General features: G+C 29.2%; 1 protein-coding gene across 1 annotated transcript; it reads left to right on the top strand.

Annotated features, from left to right (window-relative positions):
- The first annotated feature begins 475 nt into the window (after window positions 1-475).
- Window positions 476-24220, top strand: LOC107436230 (protein-lysine N-methyltransferase SMYD4). The gene is made up of 19 exons (XM_087158873.1): window positions 476-1043; window positions 3826-3967; window positions 4957-5073; window positions 6332-6455; window positions 6599-6655; window positions 7886-7940; window positions 8750-8879; window positions 10105-10229; window positions 11656-11761; window positions 12517-12577; window positions 12664-12809; window positions 13582-13991; window positions 15758-15831; window positions 15919-16037; window positions 17340-17447; window positions 17536-17602; window positions 18764-18877; window positions 19739-19910; window positions 21418-24220. The coding sequence occupies exons 1-19, from the start codon at window positions 904-906 to the stop codon at window positions 21551-21553; spliced, it is 2403 nt and encodes an 800-aa protein (XP_087014999.1). The 5' UTR covers window positions 476-903; the 3' UTR covers window positions 21554-24220.
- Window positions 24221-24426: the final 206 nt, after the last annotated feature.

Here is a 24426-nt window from a genome sequence, read left to right on the forward strand (position 1 = left end):
GTTGTAAGCAGAAGTTCTTTATAGAGTAGCCGTAGATTGGCGCCATCTGAAGCAGTTGTTTCTAAGTATGCCAACGCATGAGTTTTGCAAATCATTACAGAAAGCTAGTTTCCCAAATTTAATATTTCATGTCTAGAAAGTCAGAGCTATGTTTGCTTCATCTTATATATGTGAACAAGTGTTTTCAACAATGAACCTTAGACGACCTAAATAGTCCCTGACCTAAAGTAAAAGGAAATCTAGATGACCAAGTTCCGGACGCATGCATGTATGACTTCTTCATAAATGTTAATTAATGACCCTTCCACCAAATGTTGTCCCAATATGGATTGATTGCAAAAAAACGATTCCCTGTAGAACACCGCAGTCAAGCATTACTGACACTGAGTGCAGTCAGTAGGCGGGTGGGGACCAAGGGTGCGCGGTATTGAACCTCTTTAAACCATTCTACCTTGAAGTGCTCAACTTCAAGCTCAGGTCGCCGGTCTACAAAGCAGGAGGGACAACCATCCCGTCAGCAGAGGATCAAAATTGCGATGGCATGTCTTTCAATCATCCTCAGGGATGTTTCCTATACCGTCGCCAATAACCCATAGTGCAGCTTATGGCGGTATAAATAAAGCACCTACTGACCTACTACCGCTAAATGTTAAAAGAAAAACAAGAAGTTCAATTTTATTCAAAAATAAAGCGTGTAAAAACTTGCCGTTTGCAATAATTCAAATTATTGATTAAAAAATAAACGAAACGTGACAAACGCGAAGTTTACATAGTGCCCTCTCTGAACAAGAAACTAAACTTCAATCAATAACGTTCAGAGCATTTAAAAGTCTGATCTAGAAATTCGCAGTATGGAAAATGTTCCTTTTCAAAATATAAACAGAACGTTTCTTGGTAACACGAATGGCGGCTTACACATGCTGGCAAGATGTACTTGATGATATTACTGTACGGTGCAAGAAATCAAAGACTTTAGTACGATTTGCTAAATTAAAGAACAATGAAGACAGAGTGGAATTCTGTCTTAGAGATGATTTCATTAGGTAACAATCTTCTGTTTAGTTAATCATTCGGTGTCGAATCAGGGTTTCCGCTACGGTAGCTTTTTTCGCAAAATGCGAAAAGACCCCTCAAAAATGCTAAAATTCAACAAAGCATTTTCGCATTTTTGCTAAAGGATTAAACTGTATCATTGAAAATATTACTGATAGATTGGGAAATTTGGATAAAATCGAAATGTTCAATATATTTATACCTAGCAGGATGCCCCATAGTTCGGAAGAATTACAGCATTATGGTGTAAAGGAAATCCGTTGCATTTTTAATTTGTTTTCGGAATCTCCCAGAAAAGATTTTCAGTTTACAGAAACTGAATTACTTTGTGAATGGGGATTATTTAAACACACCTTAATGCAACGATGTAAAAACATGTCATTTAATGAATTACTTTTATTTTTATATACCAATGATGTGTCTGAACAGTACCCATTAATAACTTCTGTTATAGAGTATTGTGCAATAATACCAATGCACACTGTTGACTGTGAAAGGGGCTTTAGCTGCCTTAATTTGATTAAAACTAATATTCGAAACAGGTTGTTAATCAACCATGTAAACAATTCGTTAATGATTAATATTGAGGGCCCTGAAAGTGCATTTAACTTTCAAGAAGCATTTGTAAAATGGGCAAACATGAAAGAAAGGAAGATTGTTAATTATAAACCAAAATGTTTTGATAAATAATAAATGTGTTTTTTTTTGTTATAAGTATTCTTTTTGATATTCTTGTACATTAAGCTATTCTTTGTCAGATAACTTACAGTACTTGTTTGATATAAAGTAATTTTATAAGCCTAATGGCATTTTAGCATTTTGCTAAGACTTTTTTTCAGATTTTAGCTTTTTTGCTAATGAATTTTTAGACTCAGCTTAAACCCTGTGTCGAATCATTCAGTTTTATTTGAAATAAATATTGTTTTCCCTTATTCCAAATTTATTTATAATTTTTTTTATTCCTTTCAAGTTTGAATAACAATTTTTTCCCCTTTATTAGAATCCCCTCCCTGATTTCAATATTAAATTACGAGTTTTTCATGTTTGTATTTCATGTTCTGTATGTAAGTTATAAATTAGCAAAAGTTTTTCTGCTAAATTATGTTATTAAGTTTTATATTGTATTTTTCACTATTGTAAAATTGGAAGGTTTTTCAGATAATAAGGGAATTTGCATGAAACTGTTCATTTTTTACTTTTCCTAATGCAAAGAACAAAAAAAAAAGGTATATTGATTAAATGTATATCAATTTCTCCTGTTTATGATATATCAGTTCAGACCAACTTTACTGGTTACTTGGTACTGTTTTAAACATCTAGGAATAATTTCATGAAGCCCTCTAAGTTGGTCCCCTTCTGTAATGTTTATTTATAGTTTCTCACAGGCTGCTTGGCTATTATTTATGATGCAGAAATATTCCCCTATCAGTTAAGGAAAGAATTGTAGGACTTACTTCTGGGAAAAAGATTTGTAATCTGCACCAAAAACAATAAACAAGCTTCAGCAATTTCCGGGCAGTGACACCCAAGAAACAATTTCAATCGTTAGGAAAAATTTAGTTTTCCCTTAGAAAAACTTGCTAAAGTAATCATTTACGATATTGTAGCTTTTAGACATTTAACTAGAGACCAGATTTTAAAGGGAAATCTCAAAAAATACCAATTAAAACAAAAATCAAAAAATGCCATTAAAAACATCCAAAACTGTTCATAATATAGAAGAGAAGAAAAAAAATATACTGTAAAAATGAGGATTATTTGATACCAAGTAGCTTCATTTATATTTAAATTTTTAAAAATGAACCTAATTCTTGAGTTTCAGAGAGATAAAAACAATTACCTATTTGAATTATTGTAATGATATAAGATTATCATTATACATTGTTAAAAGATGATTTTATTTCTTCTATTTTATTTCTTCTTATTTTGCCACACATTTTATTTTCCTAAGTTAAATTTTTTTCAGGTACAGTTAATTATATTAGAAAGAAATCCAGGTAATCATTCATTTCATTGCGTTTAACATATGAGCAAAATGTGCTTGCATAAAATTGCAATAAATTTAAAAAATACAACTGCAGAAAATAATGAAAGGTAAGCTATTGTGGTGGTTGGTGAGTAAAGAAAGTAAGGAGAAACCTTCATGTATTTTTAAAAAAATGTTGCAAAATTCTGAACAAAATCCTAAACAAAATCCTTATAAAAACATATTTTTCTTCCTTAGTTGATTGCTCGAGCATTAAATAAGTATTTCTACTAAATAATGTTTAAAGTAAGTCTTATGTAATATAATCAGTTTAAAGTTTTTCATTGAAAATCTCACAGTTTCATATCATTAAGTACCAGCTTGTCTGGAAAGCAAAGGCAGTAGGTAACCCTATTGCCACCACCATGTCGTTCATCATTGTGCCTTAATCTCCATGAAGTTTATCTAATCTACCACTATTATTAACACTGTTTGTATACTAGTAATAGTATATTACTATATATAAGAAAAATTAAAACTCAAAAAAGACCAATTAAGCCCAACAAAACTCACTTGGGTTGGGCCTTTTTAAAATAATAACCCAGGTTTTTTTCAACCTTTCTCCATGTTTAATGAATTCTTACAAGAATGTTTTGTTCTTTGAAATAAATTCAGTTTTTGGTGATAATGGTCATCTTGACAGGTTGCATTGTTTTATAAAATCTACTAGATTTTCATGTTGGCAGTGCACTGCAAATATCTTTTTTGGTTCAAGTAGCAAACAGTAATAAACTTTTATTTTATAGAAATAAGGCTCAGCAGTGGCTCAATATCATGTGTTCATCTCGACATAAAAAATATTGGGAAAAAGCGAATGAACTAAGAGTCGAAGGAAATCAGTGTTTTCAAGAGAAATCATACTCAAAGGCTGTAGAATTTTACACACAGGTATTTAAATTCTTCTTTAATTATTAAAGTATTTTAGTTTTATATTTCAGTAAAACTTACCCAGAATTATGGCTGCCCTCTAGCCAGTCTTTATTTCTAAAAGCTCCTTTTTAATGCTTCCTAAATGAAATCTTTATTTTTTACATAGCCAGATGAAGTTGTTTTTTTTTTCCGAATGAAATTAAATATTTTGTATTTTATTATGAGCAATGATGGTTTACATATTGATGGTTTTTTATTTACTTTTTTTAATGAAATACATGTTTTAGGATAGCTATAGAAATATTCAGAAATATTAGAAATATTCAGTTTAATGTTTTTAAACTGGGAACCAAAGTTCAAACTAATTCAAATTCGAACTATGCTCAAAAATGTTAAAAATATGCTTCGATAATCTTTGAATAAACAACTTCATTCTAGGATTAAACATATTTTTAAAAAGGAAAATGAAAGTTTTACCTAATCAGATTTTAGAAAAAATAAAGCCTTGCTTTGCATGAATGCTAACATTTTGCCAGAGTAAACATTTCGATGTTTTTTTTATTTTTATGATGACATCATTGTTAGGAATTTGGACATTTAAAGTTTCTCAAGATTTTTTCAATCATCATGCATGCTTTCCAGTGGTGTAGTTTTAATGTAATGTTCGAGGGGATTATCTGTTATTTCCTTATAATATTTATCTATGTACTCTAAACGTTTAAATTACAAAAAAAGAATCTTGAAAACTTTCTTATATTTACATCCTATTTACCATACAATAGTTCATTAATCAACTAATATGTAATTTCAAAGGGGGTTTTGTCCCCAAAACTAGGCCACTGACGTTTATTTATCCAAATAAGGTTATATTTGACTAAGTGCAGCTAGAGTCTTAAGATTTCAACACCCAAAACTTTTTTTTATAATCACTTGTGTCTTTATTATTTGTTTTAAATTTAGGAAAACTGTCAAAAAATTGGTTGAGTAAATTATGAAATTAATTTCAGAGCATTCTTGCTGCACCGTTTCCAAAATCTGAAGATTCTGCTGACAACCGCATTGAAGAACTTGCTTTGGGATATGGTAATCGATCGGCTGCTTTATTTCACTTGCACAAAAATGAGGTACTTGGTTAAGAGAGATTTACATTTCTTGATTAGTGTACTGCTTTTGTAACCTTTTATAGTACTTTTAAGCTTACTTTATGCAAAGTATTATTTATAAATACAATCAAATATACAGAAAAATATTAAAATATGAATAAATAAATATTAAAGAGATAAAAATAATGATCAATTCATCAAAATAAAAACCACATAAAGTTTCTGTGAAATATTTTAAAAAGACATATTTTTAATTTTTTTTCTTAGAGCCACTTTAATATATATATTTTTTAAATTTAAATTTTATCATTTACACCTACATTGCAGACAATAGAAATACAAATCTTCGTGTCCTAATATTTAAAACTTTTTATTGTCAAATTAGAGAATAATAAAAAATAATTTAATTTTTTTATAATTAAATGCAACCTTTAACCTTTTTTATAATTAAACCATTTATCACAACACTTCACAAAAAAAGTGAATACAGTTTTCAAACAAGAAAAATATGAATAAAAAAAAAAAAAAAAAACCAGGGTCATGAATAAGAATACAATGTATTCTTTCAATTCTCAATAATGAATTTAAACAGTATTTTGCCATCTTTTTAACCATAAAATATAGTTATGATTACCTAGGTTAAGAATCGGTGGTCCATCTCTCTCTTTTCTAGAGAAATAATTTTATTGAAAAGTAACATAAAGAAAAATAGTTATTTAAATCATTTTCTGCGCCCGGTGGCTGAATCCCTTCAATGGGTTGATAAATGTGTACCAAGCATGCTTGAAAACTAAACAGTGGGGGTTTCGCGTTTGGCTGACCACCAAACCGGAACATCTGCTCCTGCACTTTAGAGCCCAAGGTCAAGAAAACTGAAATGGGCACAGTAGGCTTTGGCCCTCTATGGGCTGTCGCACCACTGAGTTTAGAGTTTAAATCATTTTCTCCATACTTTTTACTATCCATTCCAGTGATTCATTCTCAATGGAAACATTTTTGAAGAGGTTTCCTTGGAATTAAATGAAAATGAATAAAAATTTTGGTTGTTATATTATAATAGCTTGAATAACATGGACGTTAAAATAACGTGTGTTTGGAATGGCAGGTGGATCTTAGTATATTAAGGAACTTAGACTGTATTTCTAAGAGATATGCAATTTTTTTTCGCATCTTAATTTCTATTCTCAAAATCCATTTGAGGGAAATTCAAATTATTTGGAGATTGTTACTTTGGATGCTTTCATTGTCAGTTCCTACCAATGCTTTTTAATTTTTGCAGGAATGTCTATTAGATATTGATCGAGCGATTCATTACAATTATCCCATCAATCTCAGATTTAAGCTATTTCAACGAAAAGGGCAATGCTACATGAAACTAAATCAGCCCGATGCAGCTATGGAAGGTAATAAATTTTCTATATTCAATAAGTGTCCTTTTACTGTTTTTTAATATCAGTACAATATTTTGATATTGCTTTTTAAAAAAAGATTTATTAGTAATTTGTGTGCAGAATGCCGAGAATTTAAAGATTGTCTTATCTTTCAGCTTTCAATATGTCGGTGGAACTTTTAAAAGAAGCGTCATTGGATCCAAAGCGCTTAGGTAATAATATATATGATTATTTAACTATTTTAATGTTCATGTTTTTTGCGTCTTTTTTAAGATGATCTCTGTAACAGTGTTGTTTTTTCTTACGTCGATGTACTTGGTTCGACTATTTTCAAAAGGTGACTGGGAAAAATCAATAGCCGATTGATTGTCATTAAATATAATACAATCACTTAAATTTATGTCTTTTAAACTTAATTCTCCACACTCATTTATTATACGCTTAATCCACATTACCTCTTTGGCAGCGTCAGTTTAAGTCACACACTCTGATTCCATTGTAGATAGACTCACACATTCTTGTTTAAAAGTTTTCCAGAATATCAGAGTTATATCCAAAAACATTATTGTACCACCTACTGATATTCTGTCATCCTAGTTTGCAGCGAAATCTGAGTCACAGTAACAATTAATATTTAATTCCTCAATATTTGACAATTTTAGGAAATAATCTTGAGTAATTTGAACATAACCTAATAATCCTAATAAAGTATTCCAGTGTTTTAAACCGGGGTTTTCTTGAAATTGTGTTAATATATGTATTGCATAACAAAGTATGCAATAAATATATTTTGTAAATGTTAACTGTATATTTCTATGTTACTGTACTTGTACTGTGTGGTTCCTGATAGCTAGTTTAGAAAGATGACACTTCTGTCTTCGTTCTGTTAAAACAGCAATTTTGCTATAAAATACATTTTCAGTGCCTATTGTTAAATGAATTTTTACTCAAACAATTAGAATTAATTTATTTTTAAAATTTGTTAATTAGCAGTAATTAAATAAATAAAAAAGACCATTGGAGTATTATCATCATTGTTATATTAAATCATTTCCTCCCAATTTTTAAATAAATTGGCAAAATGAGGCTTTGTGAAAAAAAAAAAAATTTTTTTTGCTATTTTTATTTTCCCTTAATGTACAAAAATTTAACAGAACATTTGAAATATTTCTTTTTATAGTAAAAAATTGTTTTTAAGTGTTTTGACATAATTTGTTTCATTAATGAATGGTTTTATTTTAGTTCCAAATAAACATTGTTTAAAAATGGTTATAGAAGTTAATTATTTTCTAAAATTAAAGCTGTCATATCATTAAGTATTGTAATTTTTTAAAATATTTATTTAGAAAATTTAAAATATAAATTTTTTTTTTCAAAATGATTAATTTATTTAACAATACATTTTATTTCAACACGTTAATTAATGTATAGTCATTTTTCAGCTCGCCAAGAAAATGATGTAGAAACCTTAATAAAAGCTGTTGAGGAAATGAAGCCGTGAGTATTCTCCTATTTTAGCATTTGATATTTGGTAAATCTCATTGTTCATTACGAAATATGCATGTTTTTAATTTTCAACCCAATCTTTAGGTTTGGTTATTATGTAGATTATGGCTTAAATTGACGCTTTTATATAGATTGCAGGAGATTTAATTGTTTAATTTGATGTGTATGATTATATTAAGTTTTTTATTGTCATGTTACATTTTTGAAGTTGAAAACTAAATTTTATTTTATATTTTTAGTTTAAAATTTTATGTTTTAATCCCCCTTCCAAAAAAATAAACTTTTAGCATAGACTGGGAGATTTAAAAATCTTTCAATTTGTCTCAAAAAAGATTTGGTAATTATGTGACAACTTTTTATTGACTTTAAATTTAGAAGAAATTTTTTTCGTGATGCACCTAATTTTTTAACTGATATTAAAATAAAACTGAACTAAACATAAATTTTTTTGTCAAATTTCATATTTATCATATTGATCATTCCAATTCACTTTTAAATTTTACATAATTTTATGACAAATCTACAATAATTTTTAACCCGAAAAGAGTGTTTTTTTTTAAAAGCATTTTATTGATCATTACATTAAGATTAAAAAAATTCTGATTAAGTTGTGTATTGTTGTCAGTATAATATCTATCTATAATGTTATATCATTGCAAATAAAGTTTTTATTTATTTGTATTTTATTTATTTTTATTTATTGTATGAAAACATTTCCTTTTTCTATTCTTGAGTTATGAGTGTGTTGCTATTCTAGTCTGTTATAAAATTCTAAATAATAAATGTTGATTTCTTTTCAGGCCAGATGAGGAAAAAGAGGCAGTACGTTCTCATATTCTTCCATTAAGCTATGGCTCCAATCATTCTATTGACAATGCTTCATGTGCAGTAGACATTAAGAATGATAAAACAAAGGGTCGGTTTGTTGTGGTAAGTTCATGTTCGAGTGTACTTGAAAATATTAAGCAATAAAAATATGTTTCATATAAAATAGTCTTGTTAACTTTTTTCAAACATATATTTAATTTTTTTTTCAATTTCTCATGTTTTTTTCTTTTTTCTCTTTTACAATCTTATGTTGGGGAAATAATCTAAGTATTAGTTTCATAACCTTACAACATTCAAGCTCAATATCCATGCAATAATTAGAAAGGTGGATAAAGGAATTTTGGGTAAAAAATAAAAATTGTTTTTTTTTTTACTCCTTGTTTTTTACTGTTGATACCTTTTCCATAAAGATCATGAAATATATTTATGTTTGTTGCTTTATAATGCAATTTCTCCCCCCCCCCAGCTTTAGTACATGGTGAGTAGCGCTTTTAAGAAGTGCTGAAAGGTACTTATTTACGTTTTATAAATGCTCTTAAACATGCTTTTTAACGGGTGTTTTTAAAAAGTGCTTAATTTTCCCTTTTCAAAAAAAAATTTTTTTTTTTTACCATGTTGCTTTTCGACATGCATTATATTAAAACGTGATTTTCACAATTCATTCAAACAAAATGCATTTTGGCATACTATCAGTCCCTAGCCTGTAGGAAAGCACCAATCATTTTACATGTTTGATGAAATACTTGCGGATCCGCATGTGCGTATACTGAGCTGGGTACTGTGAGATTCTTGCACTCTCATCTGCAACTCTGCTGCATTTTGCTAGATATTCTCAATTTCAGGCTTCATTTTCCATCCTCTAGAATTAAACCGAAAAACTCTCGATCTTTTTATTTTGGCTAATATAATTAAGAAAAGAGTTCTTAGTCAGAAACTATTTATTTTATCATGATCATGTAAAGTCACTGAAAATTATTTTGCATTTTTTTAATATATCTAGTGCTTATGTATATTTTTAAGTGCTTAAAAAGTATTTAAAAGGTGCTTATTTTTTGTTGAAAGATTTGGCTACACACCATTTAGTAGCTTAATTTTTAGCAACCAGGAATCATAAAAACTATTCATTAATTTTTACCAGACTTGCATTTAGTTCTAATGCTTACATATGTTCTCAAACGATTAATTTATAGACGAAATCAATTATCTAACAATTATAAGATCTAATTAAAATGATCTAAGTTTTATTTATTATTTTTTAAATTGTTTATTCACTCACTATTTAAATTAGAAATATATATATATATCATTGTGATATTCAATGTTTTAGGCTAACAGAGAGTTATCACCTGGTGATACTCTGTTTGTGGAGGAAGCCTATTCATCTGTATTGCTGCCTGTTCATTATCCATCTCACTGCCATCACTGTTATGTCAAATCGTTAGCTGTAGTTCCGTAAGTTACTTTTATTTCCTCACATCCGCTTTCTATTTATGTAATTTTACAGTCATTTTCATAGCTCTTCAAAATACTGCTATCCACTAAGAAAATCACCACGTCACTAAAGCAATTAAATTTTACATTTTGACCTATATTGGCTTTTAAATAAGTTTAGAGTGTAAAATACTTTATTTAATATCAAAATAGCCTCCTTAATGCTCAACTAATAACTTTAGTATATATTATTTGATATATTATCCATTGAATATTTTTGTGACTAGCTAAATATTGGTGCCTAAAAAGTTTCATTAGTGTATGGCATATGTTAAAAATAACTCATGAAAACCCCTATATATCAAGAACTCCCAAATAGTGAGCAACATGTGAAAGAAATTTCACACTTTCAAAGCCATCTTAATGACAATGTGAGTTCACATTTAAATGAGGGTAAATTGATGGGTTCTGTGCAATATTTTTGTCACTAAGCATTGACTTTGGAAAAGGAAGAAAAGCAGTTTTGTTCAACCTATGGATCAAAAGGTGCTTTGAAAAACTGTCATAGATTCTCTTCTACAAGGCAAGGTAAGTGTGGGAGTCAGGAGAAAAATTACTGACGTTATGTATTGATTGTCTGGTTCATTGTTTATTTTCGTCTATACCAGTATTTAAAAACTGCTTTACTCATTACATTTTATTTAATGGTTTTGATAATTCGAGTTTCAATTAGTATGAGGTAAGACTTATCCTGTCCATCTCGTGTTATCGGGAATCTATTATCTGCATATACGTGATATTTGATGAATAATTTAAAATAAATTTCGAAACAAAATTTTATTACGCATTCTCATAATAAATTTTTTAGAATTGGTAAGTATATATATCGTCTGTGACCAATATCATCAGTATAACATCCCAGGGTGGGCCCTGGCCTTCTCTAAAACATATCTCCATTTTGTTCTCTTTTGTGAAAATTTTTGCCAGTTTATTACTTTGATTGTTTTAAGATCCGTGCTGATGGAGTCCAACCATCAAAGTTTTGGACGTCCTCTAACTCTGCTAACAATTTGTTTGTCTTTGAAAATCTTGTGTGATTTACTTAGCTTGTAAATAACAAATCTCACAATCATAATTTTGATAAATTACAAAGTATCTAAAGTGTTCAAGCTTCAACTGAAACTCTGTGCTGGATAAAATTACAAGAGTAAATTATTACTTTACTATCTGAAAATGAAAAAGTCAGAGGTAACTTCACTGATAAAATTCCTTTAATTCCCAATTGCTCTTTTTTTTTCAGGATGTGATGGATCTCATTTTTTTCATTTTATGTGCAACAAAAATTGAATTATTAATAATTCACTTGTAAATCATGATTTTTAACAAAACTATAATTTCTGTTTATGTAATTGTCATCAATATGACTTTATTATTTAAATTTCCTTAGGTGTCATCAGTGTTCACAAGTTCGTTACTGCTCCCAAAAATGTGCTGATTTATCATGGGAGAAATACCACAAATGGGAATGTGGTAATTTAGACCTATTGCATTCGGTGAGTATGTTATTCTAACTATAGTACATGTATACTAACTATAGTTTCTTTGGTACAGACTTATTCTAACTATAGTTTCTTTAGTACAGAGCACCAGTAACTTGTCTGTACACATTTTCGCTGCTTCATTTATGCACGTCAATTAACCTTTTTTTTAAAAAAGTTAATGAAGGAAATGTAAATAATAAAAAAATTATAATACAAACAATGTGAAATGTCCACAATTATGAAGAGGTAATAAATTATTTAATAACAATAACACAGACCAAAACATGAAACTGATAAAACCAAAATAGCATAGAAATTTTTTTTTTAAATATCGATTGCTTCTCCCGGAAACCTTTAATAATTATTTTTTGTTAGACCGAGTCAAAATTTAGTGGTCCTGCACTAAAAAATCACCGTTAATTTCGAGCTCTACTTCTATTTGTTTAAATTAATCTACTTAACAGTATCCACTACAAAAAAAGGTTAAAATTTTTTTGCAGTCATAATTGTTAATTATAAAATAATCCTGAATATAAGAAAGAAATTCTTAAATAAATATTTGGTTTCACCTATGTAAACCTGTTCCTGCTAGCATAACTTGTAATTTTGGGGAAACTTTTCTTAATTTTCTAATAAATGAGTTTATTAAAGCAATTAGAAAAAAGTGTCTCATTGTTTAAGGTTATTTCAATTCCTAATAAGAGTTTAAAGACATTGTTTTAAACAACTTACTTTCGCTTAAAGTTTTTCTATTATTCTCTTTCTAGGTGGGTATCGCTCATTTAAGCTTCAGGACAATTCTAGTCACTGGATTAGATTTTCTCCAAGGTAAATGCTAATAGAAATTTTGAAATGTTTTATTGGATACAAGGAGCGGTTGAATAATTTAATGTATTTTTTATTCTCAATCTTAGAAAATCGTGAAGAGCTAGTGAAGTCTTCAACCTCATTATATCCCTTTGATTTCCCTGATGGTAAATACAGAAATGATTACTTTGCAGTTTATCATCTGGTGGCCCATGATGACATGCCTACAGACGACACTTTTCAATATGCATTGGTAATACTTCATTGTTTTTACTGGAGAAAAGTTATCAAAGAAAATACTGTATATTCCAAAATATAATTCGACCATCTGTTTTTGATTGCCCATTTGTAAATTTTTGGTTTGTCCAAAGATGAAAATTTCTAAAATTAAAAAAGCATGAAAAATATTAAGTCTACTAAGTTTTCTCAAGTTATAAATATTTCACATTGCTCTCTTTCAATATGATACATTTTCTTTCAAATGTCATTTAAAATGTTTAAAATCTTTTAAAAAGTGTAGAATTTTAAATTCTTTGGATGGAAAGATGAATTAAAAATTTTGTGCGACTCAGCAGTTTAAATTAGTAGCTTTATGGTATGTTATGAAAATTTTCATTTCGTTGTATTTTTTGAAATATTCTTGAGTAAATTATCTTAATTTTTCTTATTCTTAATTTTTTTCTGATTGGATTCAAAAATTCAATATCGCAAGTTGTATTTTCTCGTTTTTAAAATCCAATATCACGATTAATATTCACACGATTATGAAATCTAATATCGAGATTATTGTTAGAGTAAGCTTTTTCTTGAATTAGTTGCTAAAGGTGTGTTATATTTTGCATTAGAAGGTAATTTAATTATAAATGTTAGTTCAAGAAATTGTGTTAAGTATGAAAGATGTATGGTATATAAATTGATATCGATTTTTCGCGCATAAAATTTGCAGGGTTTTTCAATTTGCCACAATCACCCCTGCTTGTTATGCACATGAGAAATTATTTTGTTGTTGTCTTTTTACTTTTCAGACAGCCCTCCTTTTGCTGATGCTATTGGATCGAATGAACTATTTCGCCACCTTAGAAAGCCAAACATTACGCGAAAGGCTCATCAGCTGCAATCTTAACAGCCGTGTAGGGTCTGCTCCATCCACGCCAACTCATAAATCTAGAAGCCCCGTCCATTCTCGTCTCTCTGTAAATTCAATCGAAGAGAACGACATGCCGACTGGTCCACCCGCTATGGAAATGTTTATTAGTGGACTGATACTGCGTCATATCCTGCAATTGATCTGCAATGCCAATGCTATAACAGAATTGCAAACATCATCTCAAAGTGGTACTTCTGTTCTTAACCAGAAACAAGTGAAAATCGCCACTGGACTTTTTCCCACTGTCAGTCTCATGAACCATTCGTGCAATCCCTCTGTTATATCCAGGTGATTATTTTTGTAATTGATGCTGATACATTCACATGATTTAAAATCACATTGCAATTTCAGATCATGTTTCGTATTTTCACTATAATGTATCGAATATTGCATCTTATATTCATGCTATTCAAAAGCCACTATTATGATTCGTGTTCAAGTGACTTAAAAATTATATTTTGGAATCCATGCTCACAGGATTTTAAAATGAAACGTTGATATTCATACTAATACAATTTTAAAATAAATTATTCATATTTACGCAATTTAAATAAGTAAATAAAATTTCGCTTCGACATTTTTATTTAAAGGATGATAACATTCTGTGGATTAATATTTACTACATATACTTTTTTCTTGCTCAAATTTCAGGCATTTTTTTCAATTATTTAAAAAAAAGGTTCTGCACATAACATTTTTGGCTTTCTATTTTCAGTGTTTTTTTTTTTTTTTTTTTTTACCAAACTCCTTTCTGTAGTATAAATCAATATAAAATTCTTTAAAAATTAAATATTTTTAAAAAAATCATGGTTTTCAAACAAATCTTGTCAGAATGAGGTTGCGAGAAAAAAGTTTAAACTAGTTACAAGAGTTAATTAATGTGTGCAGAGAGTTTTTTAACTGAGATTTTGTGTTCACAGAAAGTTTTTCATTTTATCTAAGTCTGCTGATACTAATTCTGATACTGCTCACATTCATAATGAATTAAAATATTTTACTGATATCTCAAGCTAAATTTATACATGCTGTCAAAACATGGAACTTGTAATCTTTTTGTGCTAAATTGAAGAAACTAAAAAATTTTATTGTGATATTTTGTAATTATCGTAATAATTATCCTTATAGACATTAATGCTAAATAACCATGGTGCATAGCGTTTTTAAAAAAGTACTTAAAGGTGCTTATTTTCGATTTTCGTTTTTTAAAAGCCCTTTAAGGTGTTTTTTCATCGGGAGTTTTTAAAAAGTGCATAATTATCTCTTTTCGAAAATGAGATTTGTTTTCTTTACTATGTCGATATTTGCCACGTATTACGCAAAAGCATGATTTTCACATTGTTCTATTCAACGTTTTCACAATTTATTCAACCACAACCTATTTTGGCATCCCGTCAATCCACATCGCATGAAAGCGCCAATCATTTTACACGTTTGATGAAATACTTGGGAGGCCACATCTGCATCTACTGAGATGGGTTTGATGAGATTCTTGCACTCTCGTGTGCAACTCTGCTGCATTTTGCTAGATGTTCTCAATTTCAGGCTTCATTTCCCACACTCTGAAATCGCACAGAAAAATCTCTCTATCTTTTTATGGTGGCTGATATAATCAGGAAAAGAGTTCTTTGTCAGAAACTAGTTATTTTATCATGATTAAATAAATTCTTTGAAAATTATTTTGCATTCTGTTAATGTAAATAGTGCTTAAAAATATTTTTTGAGTGCTTAAAAAGTGCTTTAAAGATGCTTATTTTTTGTTAAAAGATTTTTCTACCCACACTGAATGTGTGTGGCTACCAAGCAGTGAGTTAGTGTAGGCAGACCAGCTGGTCACTGCAAGATGCTCTAAGGAAATAAGTGATAAATATCTCCATTTTACATGAAGCTAAGATTATTCAATGTTAAGTTAAATTGATAAATGCTCACTATCATTGCACTATACTCACTATGTAATATATTAAGCATCATTAAAATATTTGATAAAGCCTTTCATTCATTTCTTAAAATTATCATACTAATTGTTTTAATATTTGTTTGTTGATTTCTTTTTTTAGTTTTTCTCGGAATGTACTTATAGTTCGTGTAATCAATGATGTAAAACAAGGACAAGAAATTTTTAACTGTTATGGTATGTTTTTGCAAATCTACTATTTCACTATTCAAGTCAAATTTTACAAATTTATGTCAATTTTGTGACAATGTATAATGTTTTTAGGTCCTCACTTTCGTCGTATGCCCAGAGAAGACAGGCAAAGGGTCTTATTGGAACAATACTTTTTTACATGTGAATGCGATTCTTGTGAAAATGAAGATGAACGGGAGCAAAGATTTCAAGTAAATATTTTTAGAAGCACAGTTTAACAAATATTGGAAAGCCACTTAGTTAATAAAGATATTTTTTTAATATTTTATATCTGTGAACTGGCATCTTATTAGTTGAATTTTTTAAGTCCAAATGTTATTCATTTGTCGTTTTCTTCCCTGGTTTTTCTGTGTAATGAGAAGAAATTTCTATATAAAGCTGTCCATATGCAACATTTGTGACCTGTCACATTGAAAAAGAAAAACTATCTGAAGGTACAAGAGATTATTTCGGTACAACAACGAAATCTCAAGTCACAATTGGAAGAGCTTAGCATAAAAAAATGGGTGAAATCAGGGTGTGTAGCATTTTAAAAAGTGCTTAAAGGTGCTTATTTTCAACTTTCGTAATTTAAAAGCCCTTAAAGGTGCTTTTTTCATTGGGTGTTTTTAAAAAGTACTTAATTTTCCCTTTTCAAAACTGAGTTTTTTTTCTTTACCATGTCGATTTTTGCCTCGTGCTATGCAAAAGCGTTTGTGATTTTCACATTGTTCTATTCAAAGTTTTCACCATTCATTCAACCACAATGCCTTTCAGCTTACCTTTGGTCCGTTGCGTATGAAAGCACCAATCATATTACATGTTTGATGAAATACTTATTTCGCATGTGCGTCTACTGAGCTGAGTTCGATGAGAGTATTGCACTCTCATGTGCAGCAGAAACTAGTTATTTTATCATGATCACGAAAAGTCTTTAAAAATTATTTTGCATTTTGTTGATGTATATAGTGCTTAAAAAGCACTTAAAATGTGCTTATTTTTTGTTATAAAATTTGGCTACGCACCCTGTGAAATAATTTTAAAACAATATCTAGCACAGTTATGATTTTAGACAAAGACAGTTCCAGCAGCAAAAAGTTTGTTAACTGCAAGTAGTTTCAGCTCTCCTGTCAAATCTTCCACATCCTAGCTCCAACTGTCTATTTTTTTGTATGGTCAAGAATCTAACAGAGTGCATTTTTTTATTAATTGTTTTTATTGTTTATTGCATGGTTTAAACCAAATGGATTTTTCCTTAAAAAAACCATTTGGTTTAGTGCTGTTTGATATAATTGCTTGTTATTTATTTTAATTGTTCTTGGAAGTAATTTTCATTTTTTTAGTATGTATATTAGTTGGAAAAAGAATGTCGGAAAAAACCTGGTTTAAGCCACACAAAAAAACGAGTTTTTTGGTTTTTTGCCAACCCTGGTTTAATGCCAATAAATGAACCTTAATTTGTCATTCTAGTTTTGATTTTGTTTTAGTTATCTATGTTTTTTAATTGATTTTAGGCATTAAAATGTCCGTCATGTAGTGGTCCACTTCGAGCACCAGATTCTACAAATAAAGCTTCGTGCTTAGATTGTGACAAACCCAATGACTGCACCACTTCATTAAGAGTGAGTTTATTTTCATTTATTGCGATAAAAAAAAAACCTGAACTGTGGACAATGTTTAATTCAGTTTGATGTTTTTTTTTCTTTCTAGAAAGTCTTCACTGCTCATGACCTTTATGTGCAAGGCCTGCAACTTGCTGCTAAGGGTAGCTTCAAAGGTGTGACATTTAAGTTCTGTTTTTCATTTATTTTCCGAAATAGTCATGTCATCTGTACTGAAAATGGAGAAGAATAGTGTGCTGTGGTCCATGTATTAAAAGTTTTATTTTTTTAATCTAGGAAATTTTAAGAAAAATCTATCTTGGAAAAAAATATTCCTAAAGAGAAAAAGTTTTACATTTTCAATTTCACTGCTTTAGTGAGGAAAATCTCCAGAATTACTGACTTGTGTAGATATTTACTTGTGTATTTTCTCTTTAGCTTTTTTTTCTCTTAAAATTAATTTCGGGTTTTTGTACATTGTTGAAAGAAGTGGTCGAATGGATTAACATTGTGAACCGCTTAACAGCGTCTTTTTTCTGGCAAATTGGGTCAAAAAATCATATTTTTGATAAACAAATTTCTGTTAAAATCGAATATATAAACTCAAATCAAGAGTCAAAACTATTACAGTTATTGATTTTATGAAATAATTTTAATTTTTAATTCAAAAACAATTGCATTTTTATTTAAAGTTGGCTTTTCTACTAAGCTAGTGAAAACAAAATTCACGCCTTTTCCCAAGTAAAAGAAAAGCGCCAAAGCCTTTTGCAAAAAGCCAAAAAAGCCAAAACCTCTACTGGACTACCAGAGCCATCTGTTAGAAGCATTGTAAAATAAAGAAAGAAAAAATTCTGGCAAATCGTTGCAATCGAGTAAAAAAATCAGTCGCACAAGCAACGCACGGGCAAAACAAGGAAGGCCCCCTTTAAAGTACCCAAACGATGTTTGGTCGAAATTGGGAAGTGTTTAATTGGCTAGTACAATTTATAAAATTAATGAAAGAAATTTATCACAATTTTTAAATAATTGGCCAAATCAATATTTTGTTTTACTCTTAAAATTTTAAAACTAATTCATTTTAATGTATTTTGTATCTTCCTACTTATAATTTGCAAAGTTTTGAGAGACAAAATTTGAAATTTGTATTAATAAATTTATTCATATAAATGAAAAAAGGGTAAGTTTTTAAATAATTTGCAAAAATTCAATGAAGCTACATAATTTGCTTTATGATTAAAAGGCTATATTTTTTTTAACAAAAATTATTTATTTTAAGACATTATGAAACTTTGAAATTCAATAAGATGATTATAATATTCTTATCTTTTTTTCTGAAGATGCACTTGAAAGACTAAAGAAATGCTACAAAATTCGTGAAAAAGTCATGTACAAGTATAACAGACAGCTCTCTGAAGTCCAAGATCAGTTGGCATGTTGTTATGCTTCATTAGGTAGATGTTTATTTATTCTTTTATATATATCATTAAAAGTTTGTTTTTATTCACAAATTGAAATTTAAACTTGTTTATTTTCTTCAAACTGGAGATAATGTAAAAATCAACCAAAAATAAATTTAAACTATGGAAATACCGATATTTATATATTCATATGTGTTTATGCTTCTTTTTACTAAAATATATACTATTTTATTGTTTTACCTACTTAGGATTTTTTTTAATTTCATTTATTTTTTTTTTGGTTCATTTTTATCCTCATTATGAAATCTATTTTCCCTCTTTCTTATAATAGTCCTTTATAATTTGTTTTTCCTTAAAATGTATTATGGAGAAAATTTTAAGTGATTTATAATCAGAATATTTCCTCCATTTTAAAGATAGCTTTATTTGCTTTGCTTAATAACTGTCCTAATCCCAATTTAAAAGTATGAAGCGTGTTGTTTGCCTTTTTTAAAAAACTCAATTTACCCTTGTTTAAATGAACTTCAAAATCATAAATTTTGTAATATTATAAAGACAAAACAATCTCACTTTCTATCACATTTTTTTTTAAACAAATTTATTTCTTACCAACCCTCAATTTTGCAAATAAAATTAATCACATCCAATTTTGAAACTCTTATTGCAAAGGTATATACAGGTTCCCCTCCTCCTTTAATTTGAAGAATTTAAACCAAGCTTTAATGTAAAATTTTGAAAAACCCTTAAATTGTCTTTCATATTGCTGGTAAAGTCATTGCAGTTTGTGTTATGAGGATTTTTTAAAAAAAGTATGTTTAAAATAATTTATTTTACTTTTTAAATATTTTTGTACTAATTAAAAAAAATTTCTTCGCATTTATTTATTTTCAATAGACAAGATGATGCTTGCTGTGGAGTATTTGCGGCCAACTCTCACAATAACTGAGCACATCTTTGGGGTATACAGTATAGAGTATGGTAATGAATTACAGAAATACTCTGATCTACTTATTAATGCTCTTGCTCAATCCTATCACGAGCGATCTGCCAGTGACCAAGACTTCAGGTGAGTTGAGCTTCATTTAAACCATCTACTTGAGTCTCTTACTGTAAAAAATTAAATTCCCTTCTATTTTTAATCTGAGCAAAAATAGTTAATAGTTTTACTGTAATCGGAGTAAAGAACATATAATGACTGAGGATTGTATAATTTAAATTTGTTTACTGATGACCCGGTAATGGCATAATCAACGCCTTCGTGGATTGGATGATTTTTAATACATGGTGCGCAGCTTTTTTAAAAAGTGCTTAAAGATGCTTATTTTCGCTTTTTGTTTTTTAAAAGCCCTTAAACGTGCTTTTTTCATTGGGTGTTTTTAAAAAGTGCTTAATTTTCCCTTTTGGAAAATGAGATTTTTTTTTCTTTACCATGTCGATTTTTGTTTCATATTATGCAAAAATGTGATTTTCACATTGGTTTATTGAACAATTTCACTATTCATTCAACCACAATCCATTTCGGCATACCTTCAGTTCATAATGTATGATAGCACCAATCATGTTACATGTTCGATGAAATACTTGTGAGTCCGCATGTGCCTCTACTGAGCTGCGTTCGGTGGGATTATTGCACTCTCATGTGTAACTCTACTGCATTTTGCAAGATATTCTCAATTTCAGACTTTTATTTTCCACCCTCTGAAATCGAACCAAAAAATCTCTCTGTCTTTTTATGATGGCTAATATAATTAAGAAAGGAGTTCTTTGTCAGAAACTGGTTATTTTTATCATTAACGTGTAAAGTCTTTGAAAATTAGTTTGCATTTTGTTATGTATATGGATGGGTGATCGTGTAAAGCTAAGGGTAGTGGCGCTAGTGGTAAAATTGCTCTTTCAAGACTTCCGGGTTACTGCTTCCGATATATTTTTACGCCGCAGATTGAAAAAACGCGCCATCATATTATTGCATCACATCTTTTGCAGTATTTCACATGTACCGAGTTCTTTCTTTCAGCCTTTAAACTTCAGCATTATCATATTAATATTATAATCATTAGAATATTTTCTAATTAGGCTAACTTAAAAAGATATTTTTGGCTACATTTTATTCAAATGTAGCCAAATAAGGGATAAAATACAAAACATGGCAAACCTTAAGAATTATTCACAATGAGATATTAACTTTCCAAAATTTTTTTTGGCCTTACGACCTCTGAGAATCAATACATTTCTGAAAGCTCTTATGAATGGTACAATTATGTTTAGATTTGAACCCAAATTACAATAACAAAACTGCATAGAATATTAGGCTTGTTCACACATCGCCTCGTAGTCATAACATAAGTGGAGGGATACACCGGAAATTTTCTAAATTTCTTCCGGTTTAAGGACGCTTGTTATTGTTTACATTAGGCCACCCATCCATAGTGCTTAAAAATATTTTTGAATGCTTAAAAAGTACTTAAAAGTTGCTTGTTGAAAGATTTGGCTACACACCTTGTTATATCTAAATACAAATTCTTTGTTATGGTTTCGTTAAAATTATTTGGCCGTTTACACATTTTAATTTTCAGGATTCTAGTGGAAGAGACAAGAGAAGTGCTGGAGAAATCCCATCTCATCTTTTCCATCCATTATGGTCCATACCACGAAGGCCTTCAGGAGCTGAAAGCCAAGCAAAAGCAACTCGAAATGTTCTCAGTCCATTAGTCATGTTCTCTGATGCCATTTTTTCCCTTTCGAACTCTTTACTACAGCGTCTCGCTTGAAATCCTGATGCTGCAGCTTTCTGCTTCAGTAAGTCTTGATAAGCGCAATACAAGACTCATTTGGCCAAAGAAAATTTTATGTTCATTATTTGTTTATATTGTACGAAGCTAAGTCATGGTGTTAATAGGAATTTTGGCATTTATTACAAAAAAAAAAAAAAATGGCTAATAGACGAGATATTGGATTAACATTTTTATCGGTAGTGATTCATTCTCACTTCATTTGGGTGGGAAAATAAAGTTTCGTTTAAACCTTTTTACCTGTATGACAGTTCATAGATTTTACATGTCGCGATTTTAAGATGTTACGACTTTTAGGCATGACCTTATTAATTATTTAAAAAAATAAATATTTCTTAATTTGTTTGAGGAAATTTATTCTATTCATCAAATTGCTAATGCTGATCAACTATTTGGCGATCTTGTTACATAGCTGTCCTTTTCCTAACTCCATAGATGTTGTCTTTCTTGTCATCTTATGCACTGTGCTTTCACCTTCTATTTTTTTCTCGCATTAGACTATGACTAATGAATAAGACGTACAATAAATATGTCACAATAACTTTCTGAATAATATTTGCTTTATAATCTAATTATTTTCACTTAATGCAAGTCTTATTTTTTACATAAGCTTGTGTGTTCATGTTTTTCCCTTAATGAAATTTTTATTTCTTAGAAAATTGTTTCTAATAGAGGGAAGGGATGAAACCTTGAATAAAATTTTAAAAAATTTTAAAAATTAAAAAAAAAAATCCTAATTCTGCTTTATGAAGAAAAAAAAATTAATTAGATTCACACATTTTAATGCAAATTTTGAATGAAATTCACATGACTAAAATCAGTTTGGCTGTTAAAAGTATTGATGCCTTATAGTTTGTTACAAAAATAACTAATTTGTCAAAATCGATGAAACTTCAGTATAGTTTAATTGATAATAATGCATGCCTATGATGTCAAAGAATGTTTTGTTTTAAAATCAATTATGATTTTCAAAAACCATCCTTTTCTATTTTTAGGCTTACGTAAATCAAATGATGTGTTATTCTTCTTGATTATAGGTTAAAACACTAAAAAAAAAGTAACCAAATCTGCTTTTAGTAACTTCTAATTAACTTTTGCTTTTTTTCTATCTTTATTAAGTTATATCAAACACATATGGTATAATGAGAATAAGTTTACATGTTTTTTAAAAAAAGTTGTTCCGTATCATGGATTTTATGCAGAAAAGTATCAAAATCATTTATGTAGTATATATGCTCTCTAGTTTTTTTTTATTATGTGTACAATATTGATAAATAAACTTATTTAATAAATTGTAAAATTATTTAATTTTGAGTGTACTACATTTGACTGAGCTGCCCATTGGTATACAAAATTCTTTTAACATCTAGGCTGAGCTTCATATATTTAAACACTGGTATAAAGTTTGTTATGCTGTTCATATTTCAGATTAGCAGTTGTGAAACAAAACTATTTTACATTCCATCTCGAACACATTTGTATATTTTTGTACTCTAAATATTACAAACTTTGTGATATGTTTTGTGATTGAAATGAATGCTCATTTACTGCATAGAATTCATGTTTTTTTTCTTCAAAGTGGTGCTCATAAACTTAATCTGCAACTTCCAAAAAGAAAGCAAAGCAAATGATAGTGCATATCAATTCAAAGTGTTGTATATATTGTGTGAAGCTGTTTAAGATTTGAGTCCGTGTGTGAGAAAGTTTTTGTTTGACTTGCAAATCAATTCCAGACCAACTTACTGGTTATGCCGGATTCTGCTCTCTACTTTTTGTGCTTAACCTTATAAATAATTTGCAATATGTAAAAAAGTTTTATTTTTGACATGTGGGAAAAAAGTTTTTTTTGCCAGGTAAGCAAACTGTTATCCTCAGACTGAATTCAGAGTCGACAATTAAAGATTTTTAATGTTTGAACTTGGAGACCTAAATTACCTATATAAATTAAACTATCAAATATAAAATTTTGAAAAGAATATAGTACATGGTTCGTAGCATTTTTAAAAAGTGCTTAAAGGTGCTTAAAGGTTTTAAAGCCCTTAAAGGGGCTTTTTACATTGGGTGTTTTTGAGAAGTGCTTGATATTCCCTTCTCAAAAAAGAGATTTTTTCTTTACCATGTCGATTTTTTGCACATATTATGCAAAAGCATGCTTTTCACATTCAACATTTTCACAATTCATTCAACCACAATCCATTTCGGCCTATCGTCGTTCCATAACCTATGAAAGCAGCAATTATTTTTCATATTTTATGTTACATATTTACATATTATTTGCATATTTTGTTTACTTGCAAGTCCGCATGTGCGTCTACTGAGCTGAGTTCTTTGAGATTCTAGCACTCTCATGTGTAAGTCTGCTGCATTTTGCTAGATATTCTCAATTTCAGGCTTCATTTTCCACCCTCATTCTTTGAACCGAAAAATCTCTTGATCTTTTTATGGTAGCTAATATAATCAAGAAAAAGGCTGTTTGTCAGAAATTGTTATTTTATCATGATCATGTAAAGTCTTTGAAAATTATGTTTCACTTTGTTAATGTATATAGTGCTTAAAAACATTTTTAGTGCTTGAAAGGTGCTTATTTTTTTGTTGAAAGATTTGGCTACACACTCTGTAGTAGTTTAACTTTACATTAACCCCTTGCACTATTCTTACGAGTCTAAATCGTGATGAAAATTTAGGCTTGTTGCTTAATTTCATGTCAAAACATGAATATCACTAGTCTGGCTCGTAATTGACATTTTTAGCCAAACATAAACATCACGAGAATGTCTTATCTCAATACTTATC

This window comes from Parasteatoda tepidariorum, chromosome 3, assembly GCF_982258835.1.
Source record: "Parasteatoda tepidariorum strain Cologne lab strain chromosome 3, Ptep-v5.0, whole genome shotgun sequence".
Lineage (NCBI taxonomy): Eukaryota > Metazoa > Arthropoda > Arachnida > Araneae > Theridiidae > Parasteatoda > Parasteatoda tepidariorum.

What these genes read in the sequence shown, in the direction of transcription:
- LOC107436230 (XM_087158873.1), top strand. Translation starts at nt 904, where the DNA reads ATGGCGGCTTACACATGCTGGCAAGATGTACTTGATGATATTACTGTA. An exon ending in GCCCGATGCAGCTATGGAAG is followed by an intron (nt 6,456 to 6,598) that starts GTAATAAATTTT and finishes CTTATCTTTCAG; the next exon opens with CTTTCAATATGTCGGTGGAA. An exon ending in AAATCGTTAGCTGTAGTTCC is followed by an intron (nt 10,230 to 11,655) that starts GTAAGTTACTTT and finishes AAATTTCCTTAG; the next exon opens with GTGTCATCAGTGTTCACAAG.